Below are 24,157 nucleotides of genomic sequence, written 5' to 3' on the forward strand. Positions count from 1 at the left end.
TTGAAACACGAAGAACATATGCTCCAGAGACAAATTACAAAAGTCTTCAAAAACTCAAAATACACACATCATAAATGAAGATTTTCAAAAACACAAAATACACGCATCATAAATGTACATTGAGTGACAGAGATTTGACTGATTATGACTTATTACAGCTTGTTCAAAAAAATCATGTAAGAGTACAATCTGTCATTCAGTCTACAGAGTTGTAAGTTTTGTTTGTTTGTTCGACATTTGTTTACTGGAAAGTCCGACTGGGTACAAGCCCATTTTCAGTGGAGGCCCAGGGAGAAAAGCTCCACAGTACAATTTAAACAGAATTACAAATCAACATTTGTTACAAAGACTAAGACAATTACAGAGAAGTACAATTTGTGGATACAATAAAAGAAGAAAATAAGCAAATATAAAGCAAGAAATAAAGCTGAACTTACATTATGCAGAAGATAGAAGAGAGTTCCTAATATGTATGTGTCATAATAATGCATGAAAACATATTACAGAATAAGTAATGAGTCGTAAAAACTATATACACTTTCTGGCAAGGTTATGGAATTATAGAAAGGTTAGGCTAGAAAGTAGGTAATGCAGGAAAGGAAGTAGGAGAGATCAAGAAAAAGTCTATTAATAATGGGGAAGAAGGGAACAGAAAAGAAAACTAATATGGTCTGGGGCATGGGCAGATCCAATTATTTGTTAGATGTTCTTTCAGTCCAGACTTGAAGGAATAGTAGTGTGGTATAAGTCTGATTGATTCTGCAATGTGATTCCATGATTCGGTAACAGAGTGAGAGTACAGACCAACACCGTTAGATCTTTGAGGTTTGTAAATAGATGGTAAATACCTGTGAGAAGAGTGTAGGCCTCAAGATGAAATATAATGTTGAAGTAGTGATGATGTAGTTTGTAAAAATTAGTTGCAGTATAGTATTTTGTGTGTTAGGGTTAGTTGATTAAACGTTAGAAGGTGGAGTAGCTTGAGCCAATTTAGGGGCTTGACAGTAGAGCAGAGCAATGGTGAGAGTAGTGGGCTTGGCCTGGTCCTTACCTGGGCTTGGTAAGTAAGTAAATAGACTGCAGACAGGGGGGGGGCATGACTACCAATGTTGGATCCATTACTATAGAATTGTCATTAAAGGGAGGTTAGGTACAGAGTAGAGAAGGGAAGGGAGAAAATAGTACAGAAGATAGCAGAGGAGGGAGGAAGAAATTAGAAGACAGGGAGAGAAATAAATGAATTTAGGTAAATAGGTGAGGAGACAGAGGGGGCTAGTATATACTAGAAGGAGTATAGTAAGTGAAAAGAAAATAGAGGGATGACTTGTGATGAACAGGAGGGAGAAAAGGAGGATGTTCTTAGTGTTTCACTGTTGCAGTCATTACATTCGGGTTATCTGCCTGCAGGTTGCCCTCAGCCGGCCTGAATACCAGAGTCTTCGGATTTCTGCATCGGATGCTGTCGCTTCTTCCCTGACGTCAGGTCGCCAGGGGTATAAAACATGTAGCCGATGCCATTACATAAGTATTTCTTGCCATGCGGTGCCAGAAGCAGAAGCAGTTCGCAAGTGCCGATCGGCCGTCTCCTGAAATTTTCATTTTCGAGTTGCAGAACTGAAGTCTTCAGAAAAGATAAGTACCCCATTGGGGATCCTTTTTCTTGCTCCAACCGATGTCAGTAAAAGTTAACAACTGTCTTACCTGTAGAAAGCAAATACTTCATAGAGATTTTCATTCTTACTGCATCCCTTGTTTAGGCCCAGACCACAACGTCCCTCACTGTCGGTTTTGTGCCTTGTTCAACACCCAAACTATTTGTCGTTGCGCTTTTTTTTGCAGTCAATTACTTTCGTAATCGACCTCCCATCCGACTACTGATCTTCCGAAAAAACATAAGTATAAAGACGGAGACAGACCGCATAGGTCCAAAACTGCCGACAACACTTCCGTTAAGCTAGTCGCCAGTCCGCCGGTACTCAGTGAGGCGCTTTTGCAGCCCGATTCCCGCTACTTCATATTCGCAGTCCTCTACTGAGACCCATTTGGAGTCTGGTATGCTGCGAGATGCTTCTTCGACTATGGAACCTGTGGATGTCTCTGCCTTGGATGGGTCCGGAGCAGCTGTGCAGGCACCGGCTTCTGAGGGTGTATTCAGGCCTAAAGACATTCATATTAAACTGACACCACAGTTTCCATCCAAAAGTTCCGAATTCCTCAGGCCAAAAACTCGCACTACACCTAGAAAACCAACGACCAAACTGCAGGCTCAGGCCCATATGCCTCAAAAACAAATGCTTAGAATGGCTGAAGACCTTATTACCTTAATGAGGGGAAGTCAGCCTTCCCCATCTAAGAGGCCTAGAACTGATTTTCTTTCTGATACTTCTAATCATGAATCTGATATTTCTGCTCCTTCTAATTACCAGAATCTGCCCTTATGTGCTTATGAGGATTCTGATGCAGAGGATTTCCATTCCCTCTGCTTCCCCTCCAGAAGATTTTTCTTCCGGTGAATCCTTGCATACTCTTAGGGAGCCTTTCCACTGGGAAAGCCAGGATTACTCTGAGTCCAAAAAGAGACTTAGGGAATTCTTACTCCTGCCTCAACACAGGCCTTTAGATATTCCTCCTGTTCTGAACATTGTAGATGATGCTTTCTTGGAATCTAGCCTTACCCCAGACATTTTGCCTCCAGCTCCCAGAAAACCTGATATGTACTACAGAGTACCTGACTCTCACAAGTTCCTCTTCAAGAATCCTTCTGCAGATCCAGAGACCATTTCCCAAGGACCAAAAGGCATTAAGGCTACTGCTGCCAAAAATCCTACCCCTTCGGATCGAGATTCAAGAGCCTTAGACAGATAGGGTAAGAAGGTATACACTTCTGCTAATTTGGCCATTAGGGCTTTCAATTGCCAGTTTCATACGTTAATCTATCAGCAGCATATTATGGGATTACTTAAACAAAAAATGATGTTGATTCCTCACTGTGCTGAACACAAAGAATTGTAAGACTTGATGCATTCTGCAGAACAAGTTGGTAAACATACTTTGTAATGTGGTTTTGATGCTTTAGAAGCATCTTGCAGGGTTGCTGTCACTGGGTCTGTACTTAGAAGGCATGCTTGGCTTAAGAAACAAAACTTGCCAGATCATGTTAAAGCTAAATTACTGGATGCTCCCTTAAATCAAGACCGCCTTTTTGGCAACAAAGCAGAAGAAGTCCTCAAAAGGATGGAGGAAAAAGCAAAATCTATGCAAACTGTTAAAGATTTCCTATAAGTATAGCCTCCCAGATTCAGTAGGCACTGGCCTTCAAAGAACTGGTCCTTTCCAGTCCCTTCCAGGCCTTCTCAGTCCAAACCCAGGAACAGCAGATCACCTAGGCTACAGTCTCAGGCTACACACAGATCTAAGCAGTGGGGGGCTCCCACTTCCAAAGCAGGAAGTAGCAAACCACCCCCCTACGGAAAAATGGTACAATGACTTAACTTAACCCTACCTGCTCCCTTAGGAGGAAAGCTCGCCCTGCATGCAAAAAACTGGGAACTCATTACCCAAGACAAATGGGTTTTGAACATAGTTTCCCCAAGGATACAGATTCCACTTCCACACACTACCAATCCCAAATGGTTGGCCAGATCTACCCCCAAATCAATAGGAGGAGGCCCAACATCAGGTTCTCTTTTCTCAGTATCAGGGCTATTCAACCTGTCTCAGCAGAACAAAGGGGACAAGGTTTTTATTCAAGACTTTTTCTGGTACCCAAAAAAGACAACTCCAGGAGTCCTATCCCGAACCTCTCTACTCTCAACATCTTTCTGGTGGTTCCAAAATTCAAAATGCTAACTCTTCAACAGCTTCTTCCTATGCTAGCCAAGGATGCCTGGCTGGCATCCCTAGACTTAAAGGAAGCTTACCTGCACATCCCAATAAGAGGATCCTGCAGACAATACCTACGTTTCAGGGCGGGCTCCATGCACTTTCAGTTCTCTGCATTTCCCTTTGGCTTATCTACTGCACCCAGGGTGTTCACAAAGTGTCTAGCTCCAGCCATTGCATTTTGCAGGCAGAGAAATATTCAAATTTACCCATAACTGGACAATTGTCTGAATCAGGCAGAAAGTCAGGACTTCCTATTATAACACCTAGCATTCGTAAAAAAACTTCTAACCTCACTGGGGTACACCATCAACGAAAAGAAATCTCACCTAGTACCCTGCCAACAGATTGCATTCCTGGGAGCAAGCTTGAACACAACTTCCTAGATGGCATTCCACACTCTGGAGAAACAAGTTTATTTGACAACCTACTTCAAACTATTGGCCACAAAATCACAGCTATCTGCAAGGAAAATACTGCAAGCTCTGGGGTTCATGGCCTCTTGAATTCTACTAATTCCATATGCAAGACTGCATATGAAGAAACTCCAATGGTATCTAAAAAGCCTATGGTGTCAACATTTTCAGGACCTGGAAACAATGATTTCTATCATTCCTTGTATGAAGACAGAACTCCTTTGGTGGGCAGAGGCCTGCTACCATAACAAGGGACTCCCTTTCACTCTACCCCCTGCCGCCTAAACCCTAACAACAGACGCATCAGACTATGCATGGGGGGGGGGGGGGGTCACATGGCAGGGCAGTACATTCAGGGCAAACGGAACCCAAGACAGGTGCACCTGCATATCAATCAAAAAGAAATAGCTGTACAGAATGCTCTGACAGCCTTCAAAGACTGTATTATTCCAGGACAAGTATTGGTAAAGACAGACGACAACACCACAGTTATGTGGTACATAAGCAGAGGGAAACCCACAAATACCCTCTCTGCAAACTAGCCATGGCTCTGTGGAACACAGCCTTGAGCTACCAAGTACACCTACAAGCACAATTCCTGCCAGGCAAACTAAATTCACTGGCAGACGACTTAAGCAGAAATCTCATGGACCCACACGAATGGAAACTAGAACCCAAAATATTCAACCTCTTGAGGAATAAATGGGGGACTCCAGAGATAGACCTGTTTGCCTCCCCTCAGAACTACCAACTAAACAAATTCTGCACAAGAACTCCCCACATTCAAGCTTGGAAAGTGGATGCCCTGTCCTTTACCTGGGAAAGCCTCTCGGTTTATGCCTTTCCCCCTCTGCCTCTCCTCTCGAAGGTTCTACTAAAGATCAAACAGGGCAAGCTAAGGACAATACTGATTGCACCAGACTGGCCACACCAGCATTGGCACCCCCCTCTTGCGCAGTATGATACTGCTACAACCATGGCACCTGCCTCAGACCCCTTCCCTGCTGTCCCAGCAGGTGGGCCAGATTCTGCACCCTCAGCTTCAAACCCTGATCCTTGCAGCCCGGCTAATTCCTTGAGCTCTCCTATAGCATCCCTCAGTAAGCAGGTGCTGAATGTCATTCTGGAGGCACAGAGGCCTAGTACTAAAAAAATCCTATGCTAAAAAGTGGAAAAGATACAGTTCCTGGAGCCAGGCTCATGGGATGGGCACAATGGTGCCCAGCTTAACTCATATTCTAGAGTACTTAACAGAAATGTTCCACAAGGGCCTATCCTTCTCGTCAATTAAAATTCATGCCTCTGCCATTTCAGCACATTATAATACTGAGCCACCCCTTGCTAAAACAATTCCTTAGAGGGGCCAAACATGTAAGACCCCCCAGGAGAGCTCCCACTCCAGCCTGGAACCTTAACTTTGTACTGGAAAAGCTCACTCTTCCCCCCTTTCAGCCAGCTGCAACAGCAGAGTTGAAATGCCTTTCTTGGAAAGCAGCCTTCCTTCTAGCCATCACTTCAGCAAGAAGAATGTCTGAGTTACAGGCCCTCATGGCAGTGGAACCCTTCATTATCTTCCATGCGGACAGGGCTTCCCTCAGGATTAATCCTTCCTTTATGCCCAAGGTGGTGTCTACAGTGGCCCTAAATCAGTCCACTCAGTCCATTCATTTGCCTACTTTTTCCCTAATTCACAAAACAATGGGGAACGAATACTGCATTCTCTGGACGTACACAAACAACTTAGATTCTATTTGGACAAGGCTAAGCTTCTCAGAAAATATGAACAGCTGCTAGTTGGATTTGCTGCAGGGGCAGACGGGAAGGCCACTTCAAAGCAAACCATTTCCAAATGGATAGCCCATTGCATTCACTTCTGCTACAAGCACCATGGAAAACCTACCCCACAGGGGATAAGATCACATTCCACCAGGGCTGCATCTACCTCTGCGGCATTTCTCAGAGAGGTCCCTACCAGGGACATCCTAGAAGCTGCCACCTGGAGCTCTGTACATACCTTCACCAAGCATTACCACATGCCTATCTTTTCTAAATCCAGAGCTGGATTTGCCACTGCAGTCTTGCAGGGCTTAATAGCTGGCCCTAATGCTCTTTAACTTCCTCCTCCCTTCCTTAGCTTTGGAAATCAACCCAAATGTAATGACTGCAACAGTGAAACACGAAGAACATAGTACAGTTGTGTACACTTACCATAAATGTAGATGTTCAAGTGTATTCACTGTTGCAGTCCTGGTTACCTACCCTCCCTCCAGCCCCCTGACTTCTCTTGGCTCGATCTTTCCTTCTTGTTGGTATATTTATTTTTTCTTGTGTATTTGCTTTTTGATGGGGGTGTACCATACCATATAATTGCTTCCTACTGTGGGGGTACCTGACATCTGGGGCAAGAAAAACTGATGCAATGGCGTTGGCTGCATGTTTTATACCCCTGACGACCTGATGTCAGGGAAGAAGCGACAGCATCTGACGCAGAAATTCAATGACTCTGGTAAACAGGCCGGCTGATAGGCAGATACCCAAATGTAATGACTACAACAGTGAATACACTCGAACATCTACATTTATGGTACGTGTACACAACCATACTTTATATAATATGGTGGATATGGAATGAGAAAAGAGTAAGAGATGTTGCTGGACAGTGGAAAGGCTTCAGCCAGAACTGGAGCATGAACAGAGCCAATTGTTACTGAGGAAGTCTTTTAGGAGTTTGTTACAGTAAGATGGGTAGGCAATGGTTATGATGGGCTGAGGGATATTTTTCCATGTTTTGGTGATGTAGTTAGAGTAGAGAGAGTCACCAGCTTTACTGCTGGATTTGGAGATCTGCAATAAAGATTTGTAGGCGGATGGGAGTAGACAACTGTTAGAAAAGATTGAAGCATTAGTTGAAGGGTGGGGGTTTTATCAAGTTGGTGGACTAGTCTGTGAGCAAAGGTGAGATGAGTGTAAGCTAAGTGATGGGGTAGTTCTAGCCAGTGGTGTTGTTGTAAAGCAGAGCAGTGGTGAGACCTATGCTGCGTGTTAGTAGCAAATTTTGTGATTTTATTGCAGCAGGATTCAAGATTAGTTTATAAAGATAGGAGAGGCATATCGCAAGGTGGAGAGAAGATGAGTTATAGCTATATCTTTCCTTGTGTTGTTAGCAAGGAAAGGCTTGATTCTGTACAGTGAACCTAGTTTAATATGAGTCTCCTTGATGGACTACAATAGGTGTAAATTAAATTTCAAATTGTTGTCGATTAGTACAGCTAATAATTTTGCTTTATGGCTGATATTAAGGTCTTGTTGGAGGATCATGTGATTTTCTGGGGTGAAACAGCATCAGTTTAGTCTTGGAAAGGTTCAGAATCAGTTGTGATTCAGATACCAAGGACTGTTGTGTTGCGAATACAACTAGTTTTAGGAAAGGTGCAGCACAAATGAGAGTTGAAACATCTGCATATTGCATAATGGAGGCTAGGGGAGTATCTGAGTGAAGTCAATTGGTGAAAATACTGAAAAGTGTGGGACCTAGAATAGAACCTTGGAGCACCTCCAAGGTGGCAAGCATTAAGGACGAGAGCTCCTGTTGCCATTTGACAGCTTGCTAGATAAGTAGGGATGGAACCAAGCTAGAGAAGAGTAGCTAAGTTTTAGAGTTCAAAGTTCATCAAGTAGTTTCTGATGGGAAACAGGCTCAAAGGCTTTGGAGAGTTCTAAGACAATGGAAAAGACAAGTTGTCCACACACACACACACATACACACAGTTTCAGAACAAGTGATCCCCTCACAGCAGCAGTGCCTCTTGACCATACCTCTCAAACTCTTACCACAAGAAATCTGGACAGAGCCACAAGTAATGGGGGCACAAAGGACCAAAGATAGGGATGGCTTTAAAATACCGCTCTTATAAACTTAGAAAGTTGCTAGAATGACAGGGTTTCCCGATAGCATGCACCCCACCCCCCCCACCCCACACACACACACACACACACACACACAGATTGAGAGCAACTGAGTGATACCCTGGGTAGCAGCAGCATCAGTTGAAATAGTTTCTTTCCTCTCGACAGCACCACACACACACACACACACACACACACACACACACACACACACACACACACCTTTCACTTTTTAATTTTTATTCACGTTTTTGACACTAAGGAAATAAGCACATCACTACATACATTCATAAGTCCCCTTTCTACTCTTAATATCTGTTCCAGTCTTCCTGTGTTGCACACACTGCATGTATAAGAAACAAAGCAATGGGTTTATTATCAATCATAACTTAAGCCTCTGTAGGACAGAACAACAAACTCTTGTTGCCCGTGCTGGGATACAATACTTGTTAACACTGGATGGCCCAGTGGTAAAAGATTTTTGATCTGATTAATCACTTAATTCTGCTACAGAGGCTAAAAATATATTGTTCATGGTGGTTCAGTGGAAAAACCTCTGCCTTACAGCTCCAGAGTCTGGTGTTCAATCCTGTCTGCAAGTCATTGTTTATGCTGAGCTTGAAAGTTTTCATGCATGTATAGGTTTTCTCTAGGTACTCGAGATGCCTCATAACTCCCAAAGACATGTTTGTTGATTGACTACATTCAACCTACCCTGATCCTTGTGGCCCGGGCCATGCTTTTTAAGGATATGGTAATTGTATTGCTTTGTAACTACCCTTCTGAAACAAAGAAGAAGGTAGCCACTTTGCTGATTTTCTAGAGCGTATTAAACCAGAACTTCCATATAGATCTATTCTTGTTCACAATATGTGTCAGTTTTACAAGGGAGAAAAAAATAGATGGGATCTTCACTGAGCTTCAAAAGGCCAGAGTTTGATAAACATCCCAGCTGCTGCAGAAGCTAGCTCAGGACAGGGGAAAGTGTAGAAGTAAGTGACTAAATGTTGGCTCACCCATCCTGAAGGGAAAATATTGTTTACATTTTGCCAAAGGAGCAGTTGCTTTTTAGAGGACGGCCCAGGCATATGCTCCACATTCACAAGGAACACCTGCCCAACCATGGAATGCATTCAGATCAGCAGAGCATATTAGGTTTGTGGAAGCACGCACCTGTAATAGGCCCCATAAAGTGAGCGCATTGTACTGCACTTACTAACCAACAAAGTAGGGCTATGAGTAACAACCAAAGTCTCTTGGCCTCTCATCCTCCACTAACACACTTCCCAGAGGGTGACTGCTGTGTTCTCTGGTTCTCCGCTCTTATTCCCACTATTTTCCAAAGCTAGGAGGAGAAAAAGGAAGGAAATTCATAGATGTATTGGAGTATCAAGGTTCAATGGTTGCAGAGGTGGGGAAGTGGGGAGACAGGGGCCAAAAAGGAAATTAAAAGAAATTCTAAATGGAAGAGCTGTGGAGGGCTGATGGGAGTATGTTGATAATACAATATTATTAGCATGTACAGATCACAAAACAACATGATGTGAAAGTTTAAAATGTGGTTGCATTAAGACCATTAAGAAATTATTCAAAAATTGAAGAGAGAGAGACTATAAGGCCCCAGAATCCAAAACTACAGATGGGTGCACAATGAGGTATTCCAGAAAACATATTGTGGCCTATATTTGGACCACAGCATGAACTATATGGGTCATGGTAACCACGTGATCTCCAAGGCCAACAAAAACACTGTTTTTACTCTACACAATAAAGGACAGCCTTACACCTTTCACTTAAAAAGGGTATCAAATACAAAGGGACACTGACATTTATGCAGTGCTGCTCATAAATAATGACCAATTCTAAAATATATGAGCACAACTGATTAACTTTTTCCTTTCATTTCCAAGCCAACTCTCCAATTCTGGAAGGGTGGAAAAGGGGAATGTCTTAGATCTACCTACACAAACCCTGCTGATATCTAGCTGACTTAAGCATGGACAATTTGCCATTCAAAGAACTTTATACCTTAAGTCGCTTCTGCTAAAAATACAGAGATTACAAAAAGGTGACAAGAGATAACATTGTTCAGAGATACAGCTAGTAAGCAGTGATACATGCAATCTTTACTCATATGATATGTTTCAATCCAAGTTAAAGACATTCAAACTAAACAAAGACAATTTAAAGGCAAACACATATGTCAGGCATAAACACACTATTTGGATTTACCTGTACCCGCTTCTCAATGCAATTAATCACAAGAGAAATTTGATGCTAGTTTATTTCTTTATCACCTATAAAATGTTCATATAAAAAGACAAAAAAACTATGAATGATTTATATTACAATATTAAACAGGAAATAAAGTGCTTCACTCACTTTTGAGTACTATGTTTACAGTATATGTGGGCAAGTGAATGATTTTACTATTTTTGAGTTCTACCGTGAAGTTTCTCACCTCACTTCATTCATATGAAAGAGTCTTTAGCTTACAGGACTTATTGGGATAACAAAGTTGAAGCAAACTTTTACACAGTTAATTGCTCAGAGACTGCGAAAGTTTGTAGTTTATTACACATACACACACACACATATATATATATATATATATATATATATATATATATATATATATATATATACACACACACATATATATACGTATATATATATATATATATATATATATATATATATATATATATATATAAACATGTCTGCTATGCCCATATATTTACTAATTAGCGTTTCCAATAGGTTCATATTACAGTTAAGTGAAAATAAATTGCGAGTCTTGAAATTGTGAAAAAAAGGAGTTATGTACTCACCATAACGTTCCATCTGAGTAGTTGTACTTCATTTGTCTTCAACCTGTGAGTACCAGATCCGTATCAGATCCGAGCCGGCAAGTTCACTTGCATCTGCTCCGAGCTCCAAGCTCCTCTCCTTACCCATAATACACCTCTACTACCTTCCAACCCCCATATCGAGTTTGCTGCCACTTATACTGAGAACCCGACCTGTAAAAACACCTTACGCACCTAAAACGTCAGCCAAACAGGCTGTCCATATGGTAAGGCCAGGGGGAAAGAGGGAGGGACGGTTGAAGACAAATGATGTAGAACTACTCAGATGGAATGTTATGGTGAGTACATAACTTCTTTATCTGAAGTAGTTTACTTCATTTGATCTTCAACCTGTGGGACAGAGTCCCCAGCTACTAAACTCCTGGGTGGCCCTCATGGAAGGATATTCCAGAGCACCGCAAAACCAAAGGATGCTCTCCTTCTAGATATCAAATCCAAATTGTAGTGAGAAATAAAGGTATGAGATGAGGACCAAGTAGCTGCAGAACAAAATATCATCCAATGAGACTCTCGACCAAAAGGCCGCAGAAGTAGCCATTGACCTAGTCGAATGAGCTTTCACCTGATCAAAAGGAGACAAACCTTTATCCTTATAGACCTGAAGGATGCACAAGGAAATCCACCTAGCGATAGTAACCTTAGAGACAGGTTTACCCAAAAAGGGTTTAGAGAAGGATACAAACAATTGATCAGACTTACGAAAGGTTCTAGTCCTGTGTAAATAAAATCGTAACTGTCTATGAACATCCAACAAGTGGAGTCTGTATTCCATTTTGTTAGCAAAATTTGGAAAGAAAACAGGTAAATTAATGGTCTGATTGATGTTAAATTGTGATGCCACCTTGGGAAGAAAGGACGGCTTGGTAAGAAGGGAATCCCTGCCCTTATGGAAAATCATGTATAGAACTTTAATAGACAATGCTTGCAGTTCCAAAACCCTTTTAGCAGAGGTGATAGCCACTAGAAACGCTGTTTTCCAAGACAAAAACTTAAGATCCGTGGTTGCTGCAGGTTCAAATGGCAGAGCGACCAAAGCTTTAAAAAAACATAGAAAGGTCCCATGGGGGAACAGGATCCTTGACTGGGGCGTGTAATAGGAAAGTACCTTTAATAAAGGCTTTACACAGTCTGGAAGAGGCTAGAGAAGCAGAATTCTCACCCATGTGAAAATGAGAGATGGCAGCTAATTGAACTTTGATAGTAGAACAGCTTGCTTCTTGTCAAAAAATATTTGCTAAAAAATTGGGAATAGCAGGAACAGGAGCTGTAAAAGGGTCTAAACTCCTTTGAGAAGCCCAAAAGAAAAAATGTTTCCATTTGCTACGGTAAATCTTCCTGGTGGAAGACTTATGAGCCGCAACCAGAATAGACCTGACTGAAGAGGATAATCCAGGAGACCTAGCAATTAGGGGAAGACGAGCAGCCAAGCCGTAAGCTTCAAGCTGTCCAGGCTCGGATGAGGAACCCCCGAGGGGTGTGAAATAAGATCCTGACTGGGATCCAAGATGAAGCCAGAAGATGAGATCAAAGGAAAGGAAACCAAACCTGGTGAGGCCAAAATGGGGCAATGAGGATCACTTTGCTCCCCAGTCGAAAAGCTTTCTGTAGAAACCTCGGAATAAGAGGTACTGGAGGGTAGGCATACAGAAGACCGGAAGGCCAAGCATGGACTAGAGCATCTCTGGGGGACTCCCCTGGCTGGGGATTCACAGCAAAGAACTCGCTGCACTTCGCATTGGAAGGAGATGCGAAGAGATTGCAGCAAGGCTGACCCCACTCCCAAAAGATTGGCTCCGCTACTGAAGGATTCAGGGGGCACTTGTAAGGCATCAGTATAGTCCGACTTAACCTGTCCGCCAGGATGTTGGACCATCCTGGAATGTGCATTCCTATTAGAAAGAGACCGGTGGAGATCACCCATCCCCAAACTCTCATGGCCTCGTAACAAAGAGTGTAAGATCTGGTCCCTCCCCATTTGTTGAAATACCATACCACAGACATGTTGTCTGATTGATTTGCAATGGTTCCCAGAGGAAGAAAGACATGAAGAGCCATCGACGCCAAAAGGACTGCCCTCATCTCCAGAACGCTTACATGCAAACTGGTCTCGACAGGGGACCACAGGCCTTAGACTGTCCTGCCCAAACAATGGCCCCCCATCCAAGTTGGGAGGCATCTGTGGTCACTGTGGCTTGGACAGGGGCTGGAACAAAAGGCTGTCCCTCCAGGATTTCTGGAGAGTACATCCACCAAAGAAGGGATGATCTGCAGACTTGACTGAGGTGTATTGGATACAATAATGGAAGATCCACCAGGGACCACTGCACCGCTACAGTCCACTGTAGTACTAGCATGTGTAACCGGGCTAACGGAAGAAGCATTATGGTCACTGCCATAGAACCTAGGGCCCTCAAAACAGATTCTGCCGAGGGAAGGTGAGAAAGGTACACCAGGAAAACATGCATCCTCGGGTTTCGAACTCTCTCCATGGTCAGGAAGATTTTGCACTGTAGATTGTCTATCCATGCTCCAATGTAGTCTATAACCTGAACATGATCCAGAAGAGATTTGGATGCATTGATTGTAATCCCCAGGTGAAGTGCAAGTTTTAGGAAATAATCCCTGGTTTGACAAAGTAGACGCCTGGTGGGAGCAGTGAGGAGCGAATCGTCCAGGTATGGGTAAACCTGAATCCCCTGAAGCCTCAGCTGAGCCGCTACTACTGCCATCACTTCAGTGAACACCCTGGGAGCTGTGGTGAAACCAAAGGGTAGAGCTCGAAATTGGTAATGACTGACTCCTAGCCAGGAGCGGAGGAACCTCCTGGAGCTTCTGTGCATCTTTATGTGATAATAGGCATCCTGGAGGTCTAACAAGCACATCCAGTCACTCTCTTGTAGGTACGGCATGATGGACTGTAAGGTGACCATCCGGAATTTTTCTTTGGCAATTGACAGGTTCAGGGTAGATAGGTCCAGAATGGGCCTTAAGTCCCCCGTTTTCTTTGGCACCAAAAAGAACATGGAGTAGATGCCCTATCTGGACTGATCTGGGGGAACAGATTTGATGGCTCGTTTGTCTAGCAGCATGGAAATTTCCAATGCTGCTGCCTCCCTTTGTGTGGGTGGGACGTCTGGGAGGTGTTTGAGGGGTTTGGGAGGAACCACAAAAGGGACTGAGTATCCTCTGGATATAATCTAAAGCACTCAGCAGTCTGATGTTAAGGACTCCCATGCCACTAGGTGCAATGGCAATCAACCCCCGACTGCCTCCAGAGTATAGCAGTCGGGCAACCCCTCAGGGTTGCTGCCCGGGCTTGTCTGAGAATGGTTCTTGAGACCTGAAATTCCTCGGACGCCTTCTGCCTCTGGGCCGGCATCTATCCTGTCCCCCTCTGCCTCTGGGGGAAGAAGAGCCCCGAGTGTCCCGGGAATACTGAGCCTTCCAGAACCACATCTTCTTTTGCCCTTGCTGATGCCAGGAAAAGGATCTTTGAGGGTTCGAGAAGCGGATCCCGATGGAAGACAGTGTCTCCCCATCTTTCTCACTCTTGACCAAGGTCTCTTTGACGGTATTACCAAAAAGGGTAGACCCATTGTAAAAGGCGTTGGCAAAAGACCCCCTGAAAGGTTCCAAGAACTGACATAATCTGAGCCAGGCGTTGTGCCTCATGGACACGCCGGACCCAGCTGCCCTAGCCACTCCTTCAGTAGCATGTGAAAGGAGTCGCATGGATGTGTTGGAAACTGCTTTTAAAATGGCCATCCTCTCGGAGAACGTGTCTCTGTCCTGCTGCGACATGGACTTAGGGGGAGACTCAGCCAGTTCGTTGACCAGGTCGCACTGTAGTTTAGTAACGTGGGCCAGGTAGTTCAGCGCCCTGATGGAAAAGGTCACCGATGCATAAACCCGCTTCCCTAAGCGGTCCATCATCCTAGACTCTCGGTCAGGGGGATGAGCCGAGGAACTCTCCTGGGCTAGTTCCTTTTTAGTGGCTGCTGCTACCACCATAGCATCTACAGGGGAGCCTTTGTTTTACACTGGTCTGAGGGTGGACTCAAGATTTTGTCTGGCCATTTCGGGACTGGTTCCATGGTGTCCGGCTCCTTCCAGGCCCGTGAGGTGACCAGGTCCACCACGGGATCTGCGGGAGGGGACACCCAGGAAGTACATGAGGCCATGCCGAAAGCCTCCAGGAACACGGATTCATTAGAGGAAGGTTTGGGGGCAGACCAACCTCCCCGCTGGCGTAGGATTTCCATGATGTCTCCAAAGGAGACATTCTCGGGAGGTGATCTGGGGGAACCTTCCTCATCATCCAAATTTGTGTCCTTGGTGAGGGACTTGGGGGGAGTCCAAGTGCCTCCTCTTACACGTATGCTTGCAAGGCACTTCTCCAGTGGGGCTCTCCGGGGGGAACTCGCAAGCCACTTGTTCCTCAGGGGGAACCGCCTGGGGCTCCATGAGCATAGGCTGTCCTTCTAGTAAAATGATGGGATTCATAGTCAAAGCCGAGGGAGTCGGGGCAGAGTCCGAGGAAATAGTCAAGGGTCTCGATCCAGTGGAGAGAACCCTTTCTACCATGTCAAACGCCGAGGGAGAACGAGCCTCCTAGGTCACCAATAAGGAAACTTCTCTCCCTGGATCTGACGTGAGAATCGGAGCCGGTGCCCAAAATGGATGGAGCTCTGAGGGGGGGGGGACTTGGCCTGACAGTGTCGGAGCCGATGGAAAAAGTGCCACTCCCTCAGATCCGCCACCCAGGCTCTAGCTCAGAGAGCCACTCAGATCCGAACTGGTCGGATCCAACACACTCCATGCAGCTGCCGGCATCGATGAGACAGGTACCATCGGTGCCGATCCCCTGACTAAAGCCATCCTCGGAACCAAGTACTCCGAACCTGGTTGAGTCCCAGCCTGGGACGGAGGAGAAGAAAGGACAAGAGAGGAAGGAGAGGCGGCCACAGCAGCCGCTGTGACTGAAGCAGTAGAAGAGGCAGCCACCTCAGTAGAGGACAGAAAGCCTTTCAAGGCCAACTTAGCCCATCTATCCTTGATAGCATGCGGGTTAAAATCTGCGCAAATGGTACAATCTGTACTTAAATGTGCTACACCCAAGCACATAATGCAAAGAGTGCGGCATCGAAAGGAGACAATTTGTGGCTACACTCAGTGCACCTCTTAAAGACCGGCTTGGGGTCCACCATGTCTCTTACAGAAGAAAAGCACACACAACAAGAAAAGGAAAATGAAAAAACAAACTATTTCCTACTCAGACCCACTCACCACACACTCAAAGGCACACAGAACGCTGAGGAGAAGCAACACACTCTAACACTAAAAACTACAGAAAAACCCTAAAACACGACGCACCAGAGAGGGGAGGAGGAAAGGGAAGGAGGAGAGGGAACCTACACTAACAGCTAACACTCAACTAACTATCAAAAAAATGCTAACTTGTCAAATAACCCAACTCACAAACCCAGAGCTCAGGATCACGATGCTTCTGGCAAGCCGCGGCAAATGAGATCTGGGGGTTGGAAAGTAGTGGAGGTGTATTATGGGTAAGGGGAGAAGCTTGTAGCTTGGAGCAGATACTAGTGAACTTGCCGGCTTGGATCCGATATGAATCTGGTACCCACAGGCTGAAGATCAAATGAAGTAAACTACTTCAGATGCCATATTTTCAAAAGCTAGTTTGCATCCAGTGTGCAGCCCAGCCCCTCCTCCACAATCCCAGCTTCTACATACACTACAGGGGTGAGAGGTTGGCATAATAGTTAAGGTGTTTACTTTACAGATGCAAGGTGCAGGGTTTGATTACCACAGGGTAATTGGTCAGGCTTAAAATGGCCCACAAGGGCAGTTAGCCTAGTACTAATCTATGAACCTAATCTAAGGTCACTGTAGCTCAGAGAGTGGAGCAAAAAAAAAAATACCTTTGCAGTTCCATTCCTCAAAATTACAAGAGGCAACAATTTCTAAATGTGCTTGTATAAGTAACTAGGTCTCATCCTGCACTCCTGTAGCACCGCATTAATGTAGACAACTCAGTTAATGCAGCTGAATAGATGAATAAACAGCTATTTTTCACAAAGGCAAACATAAAAAAAAAATGCTAGAAATACCTGAACAGGTACGAGATTTCCATCATCATCATAAATAAGGATAGAAGAATCTGGCCAGGTGATATTAATGAAGGTGGTAATATTCCAAGCTAATGGATTGTACACAACCATGTGCCGTACATTACTTTCAGAAGAATCTTAAGAAAAAAAAAAAAAAAAGGAAAAAAAATAATTAATTACAGCAAGCAACGACTCTCAGCATAAACAACACACTTTTACCACATCAGCTAGTATGTAAGAGGACCACATTGATACGTCCTAGCTAGACTATTATATTAATATTAAAGCAATAACAGATGACGTGGTGTGGTATACTGAAGATTTACCCATGGTTGGTGTGGTTTAATCATGAGGGCGAAGCCTGAGTGATTAAATAAAGCCAACCATGGGTAAATTTCAATATACAACCACCACGTTGTCGGTTATTGCTATTATTATTGCTCATTACTGTTCTTCCACTGGTTGTGGTACACTGCTTTCCTGTTTTGATGTACTGAGCATCCATACGGGACTTGCTTCCCACACATACCCAGTACATCAATGCTTAAAAACAGAAGCAACGGAGAAAATAAAGTATTCATTGCTCCGTTTCTTCTTTCTTTTTTTTTTTTTCTTGTTCAAAATAATATATTTTGATGACTTTATACCAACAAAAAAAGTCTGGGCGATTTGACTTTTCCGTTGATATATCTTGGGATTTACAACGGGCACGCTGGCCAATCAGCATGCACGTTTTGGAATAGTAATGGGGGGATCATTGTACAATATACATTAATCAATGTGTTCTGAACAAAACGCACAAAGATTCCTTCATGCATCTGCAAAGTTGCTAGCTGCTTTTATTCATTACTAACTGCTTTTACTTGGATACAAGAAGTATGCAGGTATGAATGATTAATCATGAGAGATATGGAAGCTACAATGCAATTAACATTTAACTTTGGCAAGCATTTCACAAAAATTAAGGAAACTGTGGGAGGCAAATAAATTATATAAGTAGTTGCCTCCCCAGCAGTCTCAGCATTTTAATACATCTAAGATAACAATACACAATTTGGTTTATTTAAAGGTAATCAGTGCAATTTTTCTTAGGAGTAAAAGTTAATGTTTAATGAAATAATGTTTGTTATTTTTCACCTCTGGGAGAGAGAGAGAGATATAAGAAAAAAGTTATGTACTCACTATAACGTTACATCTGTGTTGTCCATTTTCATTCTTTATCAACTGATGGGTCTTGGTTCAGACTTGTCCACTTCTTCCACATTATCAAATCCAACTCTCGAGCTCCTTCCCTTAGCCCCACTTTTCCCCACCAGCCTAACGTACCTCAAATAGAGTTTGCTACCCTCAGAAGACAATAGATAATACCTTAAGGAAACTTAAAAAGTTATAGATTAAATGAGTAAAACTTGAACTCAAACAAGGAACAATAGTTCCCAAAGTAAAATCTTTCCAGGAGCAAAGGGAAGGGGGTTAGGAAAGCAGGACATTGAAGAAGAATGACAATGGACTACACAGATGTAAAGTTATGGTGAGTACATAACTTTTTTATCAGATGTTGTCATTTTCATTCATTCGTCAATTGATGGGGACAGAGTCTCCAGCTAGATAAACCTTGGGTAAACTTCGTGAAAGGATGTGTTGGAGTGCTGCGGAGCCAAAATCAGCTCTGTTCCTAGAAACTAAATCTAATTTGCAATGAGCAATAAATATATGAGCACTGGACCAAGCGGAAGCTGCAAAAAGGTTATCTATGAAGTTCTTGACCAAAAGGCAGAGGATACAGCCACAGACCTTGTAGAATGAGCTCTAGGGGCTTGGACAAGGATAACCCTCTTTTACTATAGACAAAAGATATGCAATCAGTTAAACCATTTGGCCAGGGTAAATTTAGAAGGTGGCATGCCCAATCTATTAGGTGAGAAGGATATAACAAAATGGTCAGTCTTCCAGAAATCTTTGGTCCACTGGAGATAAAACAGACATTGTTTATGTACATCCAAAAGATGGAGCATGTACTCTTCCTCATTTGAGAAATTTGGAAAGAAAACTGGGAGGTTAATGACCTAGTTGATATTAGACACAGAAGCTACCTTAGGAAAAACGGACTGGTTGGTTCATAAGGAAACCCTTTATTTGTGGAAAACCAGGTAAGAAGGCTTGCAGGAGAGAGCCTGGAGTTTAAATACTCATCTAGACGATGTAATAGCAACTAGAAAAATGTTTCTCCAGGACACAAACGTAAGATTTGTCTTGGATGAAGGTTAAAAGGTGCCTTGGGTCAGACCTTGAAGCAAGACAGTTAAATCCCACGGAGGAGTAGTATCCTTTAATGGAGATCTAACCAAGAGCATTCCTTTGAGAAAGGCTTTGCATAATCTAGAAAAAGCTACGGAAGAATTATTTTTGAGAAGATGGAAGTTTGAAATGGCAGTCAGCTGCACCTTAACAGTAGAAAAACTAGCCCGTTCATTAAAAATTGAAGGTAAACTCAAGTACAGCTGGCTAGGGGCAGAAAAAGGGTCCAAATCTCTCTTAAGGGCCCAGAAAGCAAAGCTCTTCTTTTTACTTCTGTAAATTTTCCTAGTATAAGCCTACTTAGAATATAATAAAATACGATGGACCAGGGAGTAAAGCCTGGCTTGTCTAGCAATCAGAAGAACTGGAAAAACCTGAGGCCTGTTATGTCTGGATGGGTCATCCCTGTCAGGTGAAACAGGAGATATGGAATGGGGTCCAGTATCCAGAATGGATGCAGAAGATGAGGCCTCAGAAAAGGAAAACAAATTTAACAAGACCAAACTGGTGCAATGAGGATAACCATGCTCTTCAGTTGGTATGCTTTCTGTAGAAATATGGCGATAAGAAGTAAAGGAGGATAAACATAGGAGACCAAAGGGCCAAGCGTGGACTACAGCATCTTTCTGTGACTCCCTCATTGGAGGGACCTATATGAAGAACCTGCTGCACTTGTTGAGAGGAGAGTGAAAATGTTGCAGTATGGCTGGCTACACCAATGGAAAATTCTCTCCATCACTTTGACATCGAGACAGAACTTGTGAAGCATCAGAATGGAGCTACCTAGATTGTCTGCAATCACGTTGGCCTTCCCCGGTATGTGCTTTACTATGAGAAAGTGGCTAGAAGAGATCGCCCATTGCCACACTCTCGTTGCTTCCCAACACAGTTGGTAAGATCTGGTCCCTCAATGTTTGCTGATGTACCAGACTACAGACATGCTGTACATCTGACAAGCAATTGCCCAGAAGGGACAGCATCATGAAAAGCCTGCAATGCAAGGGCAACTGCTCTAATTTCCAGGACATTGATATGCATCTTGGCCTCTTCTGGAGACTACGTATCTTGGACTGTCCTCCCCAAGCAGTGTGCCACACCATACTTGGGTGGCATCTGTGGTCACAGTGGCTATGGGCAAGGGAAGAACAAAAGGACAGCCTTGAGAAAATCTCTGTACAACTGAAGCCACCATTGCAATTTTTTTGCAAGGCTGTGTGATCTTGACTGGGAAAAATAAAGGCTGCTGAAAAATAGACTACTGTACTGATAGAGTCGACTGCAGAATTCACATGTGAAACCTGGCTAAAGGAACTAGACTGATAGCTGCTGCCATGGATCCCAGGGCTGGTAAGATTAGTCATGCTGGAAGAGAAGGATGCAAGATCACTTCCTTGACCTGTAATCTGACAGAATTTATGCTGGAGGAAGAAAGGCAATCTGACTGACAGTGCCTAGACGAGCACCTATGATCTCCACATTTTGTATAGGTGTGAGTTGTGATTTGCTGTAACTGACTGCGATACCTACAGTGGATATAAAAATTTACACACCCCTGTTAAAATGCCAGGTTTTAGTGATATAAAAAAATGAGACCACAATAAATCATTTCAAAACTTTTCCCACCTTTAATATGACCTATAACCTGTACAATTCAATTGAAAAACAAACAAATCTGTTAGGGGAAAAATAAAAAATATACAATAAGCTGGTTGCATAACTGTGCACACCCTTAAACTAATACTTTGAATCACTTTTTGATTTAATTATAGCATTCAGTCTTCTTGGGTAGGAGTCTATCAGCATGGCACATCTTGACTTGGCAATATTTGCTCATTCTTTCTTGCAAAAGCGCTCCAAATCTGTCAGATTGTGAGGGCATCTCTTGTGCACAGCCCTCTTCAGGTCACCCCAAAGTTTTTCTATTGGATTTAGGTCAGGGCTCTGGCTGGGCCTTTCGAAAAATTTAATTTTCTTCTGGTAAAGCCATTCTTTTGTTGATTTGGATGTATGCTTGGGGTCACTGTTGTGCTGAAAGGTGAAATTCCTGTTCATCTTCAGCTTTCTAGCAGATGCCTGAAGGTTTTGGGCCAAAAGTGACTGGTATTTGGAACTGTTCATAATTCCCTCCACCTTGACTAAAGCCACAGTTCCAGCTGACGAAAAGCAACCCCAAAGCATGATACTGCCACCACCATGCTTCACCATGGGGATGGTGGTCTTTTGGTGATGTGCAGTGTTGTTTTTGTGCCAAACATACCTTTTGATTTTGTGGCCAAAAAGCTCAACATTGGTCTTAGCATACCGTAACACATTTTCCAACATGCTTTTGGGAGACTTGATGTATTGTTTTGCAAATTTTAGCTGGGCCTGGATGTTTTTCTGTGTAATAAAAAGCTTCCATCTTGCAACCCTACCCCATAGCCCAGACATATGGAGAATATGGGAGATTGTTGTCAATTTGTAGTACACGACCAGTACTTGCCAAAAATTTCTGCAGCTCCTTCAGTGTTGCTCTAGGTCTCTTGGCAGCCTCCCTGACCAGTTTTTGTCTGTTTTTTTCATCAGTTTTGGAGGAACTTCCAGTTCTTTGCAACATCACTGTTGTCCCATATTTTCTCCACTTTTTGATGACTGTCTTCACTGTGTTGAATGGTACATCCAATTCTGTGGAATTTTTTTGTACCCTTCTCCTGACTGATACCTTTCAACAATGAGATCCCTTTGATGCTTTGTAAGCTCTCTGTGAACCATGGCTTTTGCTGTAGCAGGCAACAGTAAATGTCAGAAAATTCCTGCTAAGACAGCTGAACTTTGGGGTTAATCAGAGTCTCTTTAACTAATGGCAGGTTTGTACCCAAGAAAACTGAATGCTGCAATTAAATCAAAAGTTGCATCAGCAAAATATTAGTTTAAGGATGTGCACACTTATGCAACCAGCTTATTGTAAGTTTTTTATTTTTTATATTTTTTCCCCTAACAGATTTGTTGATTTTTCAATTGAATTGTACAGGTTATAGGTCACATTAGAGGTTGGAAAATTTTGAAATGATTTATTGTGGTCTCATTTTTTATATCACAAAAACCTGGCATTTTAACAGGGGTGTATAAACTTTTTATACCCACTGTAGGTGAAGACACAAATGAAGCAAGCAGTCCCTTGCCTGTAGAAGTAGATGTCTGGTTGGGGCAGTTAGGAGCCAATCGTCTAGATACCAAAATACTCTGAATCCCAGCAGTCTCAGGTGAGCTGCTACCACTGCCATGCATTTGGTGAATACCCTGGGGCTGTGGTGAAGATAAAGGTCAGCACTCTGAAATTGTCATGACTGACTCCCAATTGGGAAAGCAGATATCACCTGGAGTGCCTATTCATTTTCATGTGATAGTACACTTCCTGAAGATCTATAGAGTACATCCAATCTTCCTCTCACAGTAGGGGCAAAATGGACTGAACCATGACCATCTGGAACCTTGAACATTTCAGATACTGGTTTAGTTTGCTGAGATCCAGGATGGGTCTTAAGTCCCCTGTCTTCTTTGGCATTAAAAAGAATCTTTAGCAGGTTCTGGATCCTATCTGGTCTGGGGGGGGGGGCTTCTGAATGACTCTGTTTGAGTAGCTTTTCTATTTTTAATGCTGCCACCTCCTTTTGATTGGGTAGAACTTGTGGATTCTTTTAATTTTTGAAGGGGGAATCTGGGAAAACGGAATGATATAACCTCTGGATATAATTCTCTGCATCCTGGTATCTTTTGTGATGGATACCTAGGACTCTTTGGTACAGAAACAAACATCCCCAGACTGCCTCCACAGGGCAACAGGTGGGCAACTTTTCAGGAGTGCTGGTTGTTTTTGTCTGAGAAGGAATCCTGGAAATCCTGATTTTTGTGGGCTACCTCTTCTATGACAGAGGCATCTTTTGTTGAGTCCCCCCCCCCCCCTGCAAGGATTTGTAGAACCACTCCTTTTTACCTCCTTGTTGATTCCAGGAAAAAAAGACCTCTGAGGCATAGAAAAACATATCCTCACAACAGACAAGGTCTTTTCATGTTGCTCACTTCCAGAGAGCATTTCTTTCACCTTTGGACCAAATATGTAAGATCCATCAAATGGAGCACTGATGAATGAAGACTTGAAGGGCTCCGCATAAATCATGGAGGTGCATCCAGACATGTCTCCTAATGGCTATGCTTGCCTACAGCCATCCATGAGGTACCCTCTGTAGCATGGGATATCAACCTCATGGACATGTTAACTATTGACTGAAAGGTAGTCCGTTGTGAAAAAATTATATTTTGGTCCTCCACAGACATGGATCTGGACATAAATTTGGAGACCTGTTTACTCAAATCTCTTTGCAATCTCTTGAAATGTACCAAGTAATTCAGTTACCACAGATCAAAGGTTGCTGAAGCATAAACATGCTTACCAAATCTGTTCAAGGCCTTAAACTCCCTGTTAGGGGGATGGACAGACAAGGGCTGCTCTGCAATCTCTTTCTTAGTGGCTACTGCCACAACCATGGCATTCACTAGGACCCCCCTTGCTGCAGTGTGTTCTGTCCTTTTGGGGGTTAAAAAAATGTACCTGGATGCTTGGGGATGGGCAACACAATATCTGGTTCCTTCCATGCTTGGCACGAGATGATGTCTATAA

At 43.3% G+C, this 24,157-nt stretch overlaps 1 protein-coding gene across 1 annotated transcript in view; it reads right to left on the reverse strand.

The window, feature by feature from the left end:
- Positions 1-24,157, reverse strand: part of MAN2B2 (mannosidase alpha class 2B member 2) — a 943,157-nt gene that overhangs the window by 394,495 nt on the left and 524,505 nt on the right. The window contains exon 10 of the mRNA XM_044062827.1: positions 17,203-17,339. Coding sequence (XP_043918762.1) covers positions 17,203-17,339 — 137 coding nt within the window. The remainder of the gene's footprint in view (positions 1-17,202; positions 17,340-24,157) is intronic.

The sequence above is a fragment of the Protopterus annectens genome, chromosome 2.part1 (genome assembly GCF_019279795.1).
Source record: "Protopterus annectens isolate FY-2018-M chromosome 2.part1, PAN1.0, whole genome shotgun sequence".
Lineage (NCBI taxonomy): Eukaryota > Metazoa > Chordata > Ceratodontiformes > Protopteridae > Protopterus > Protopterus annectens.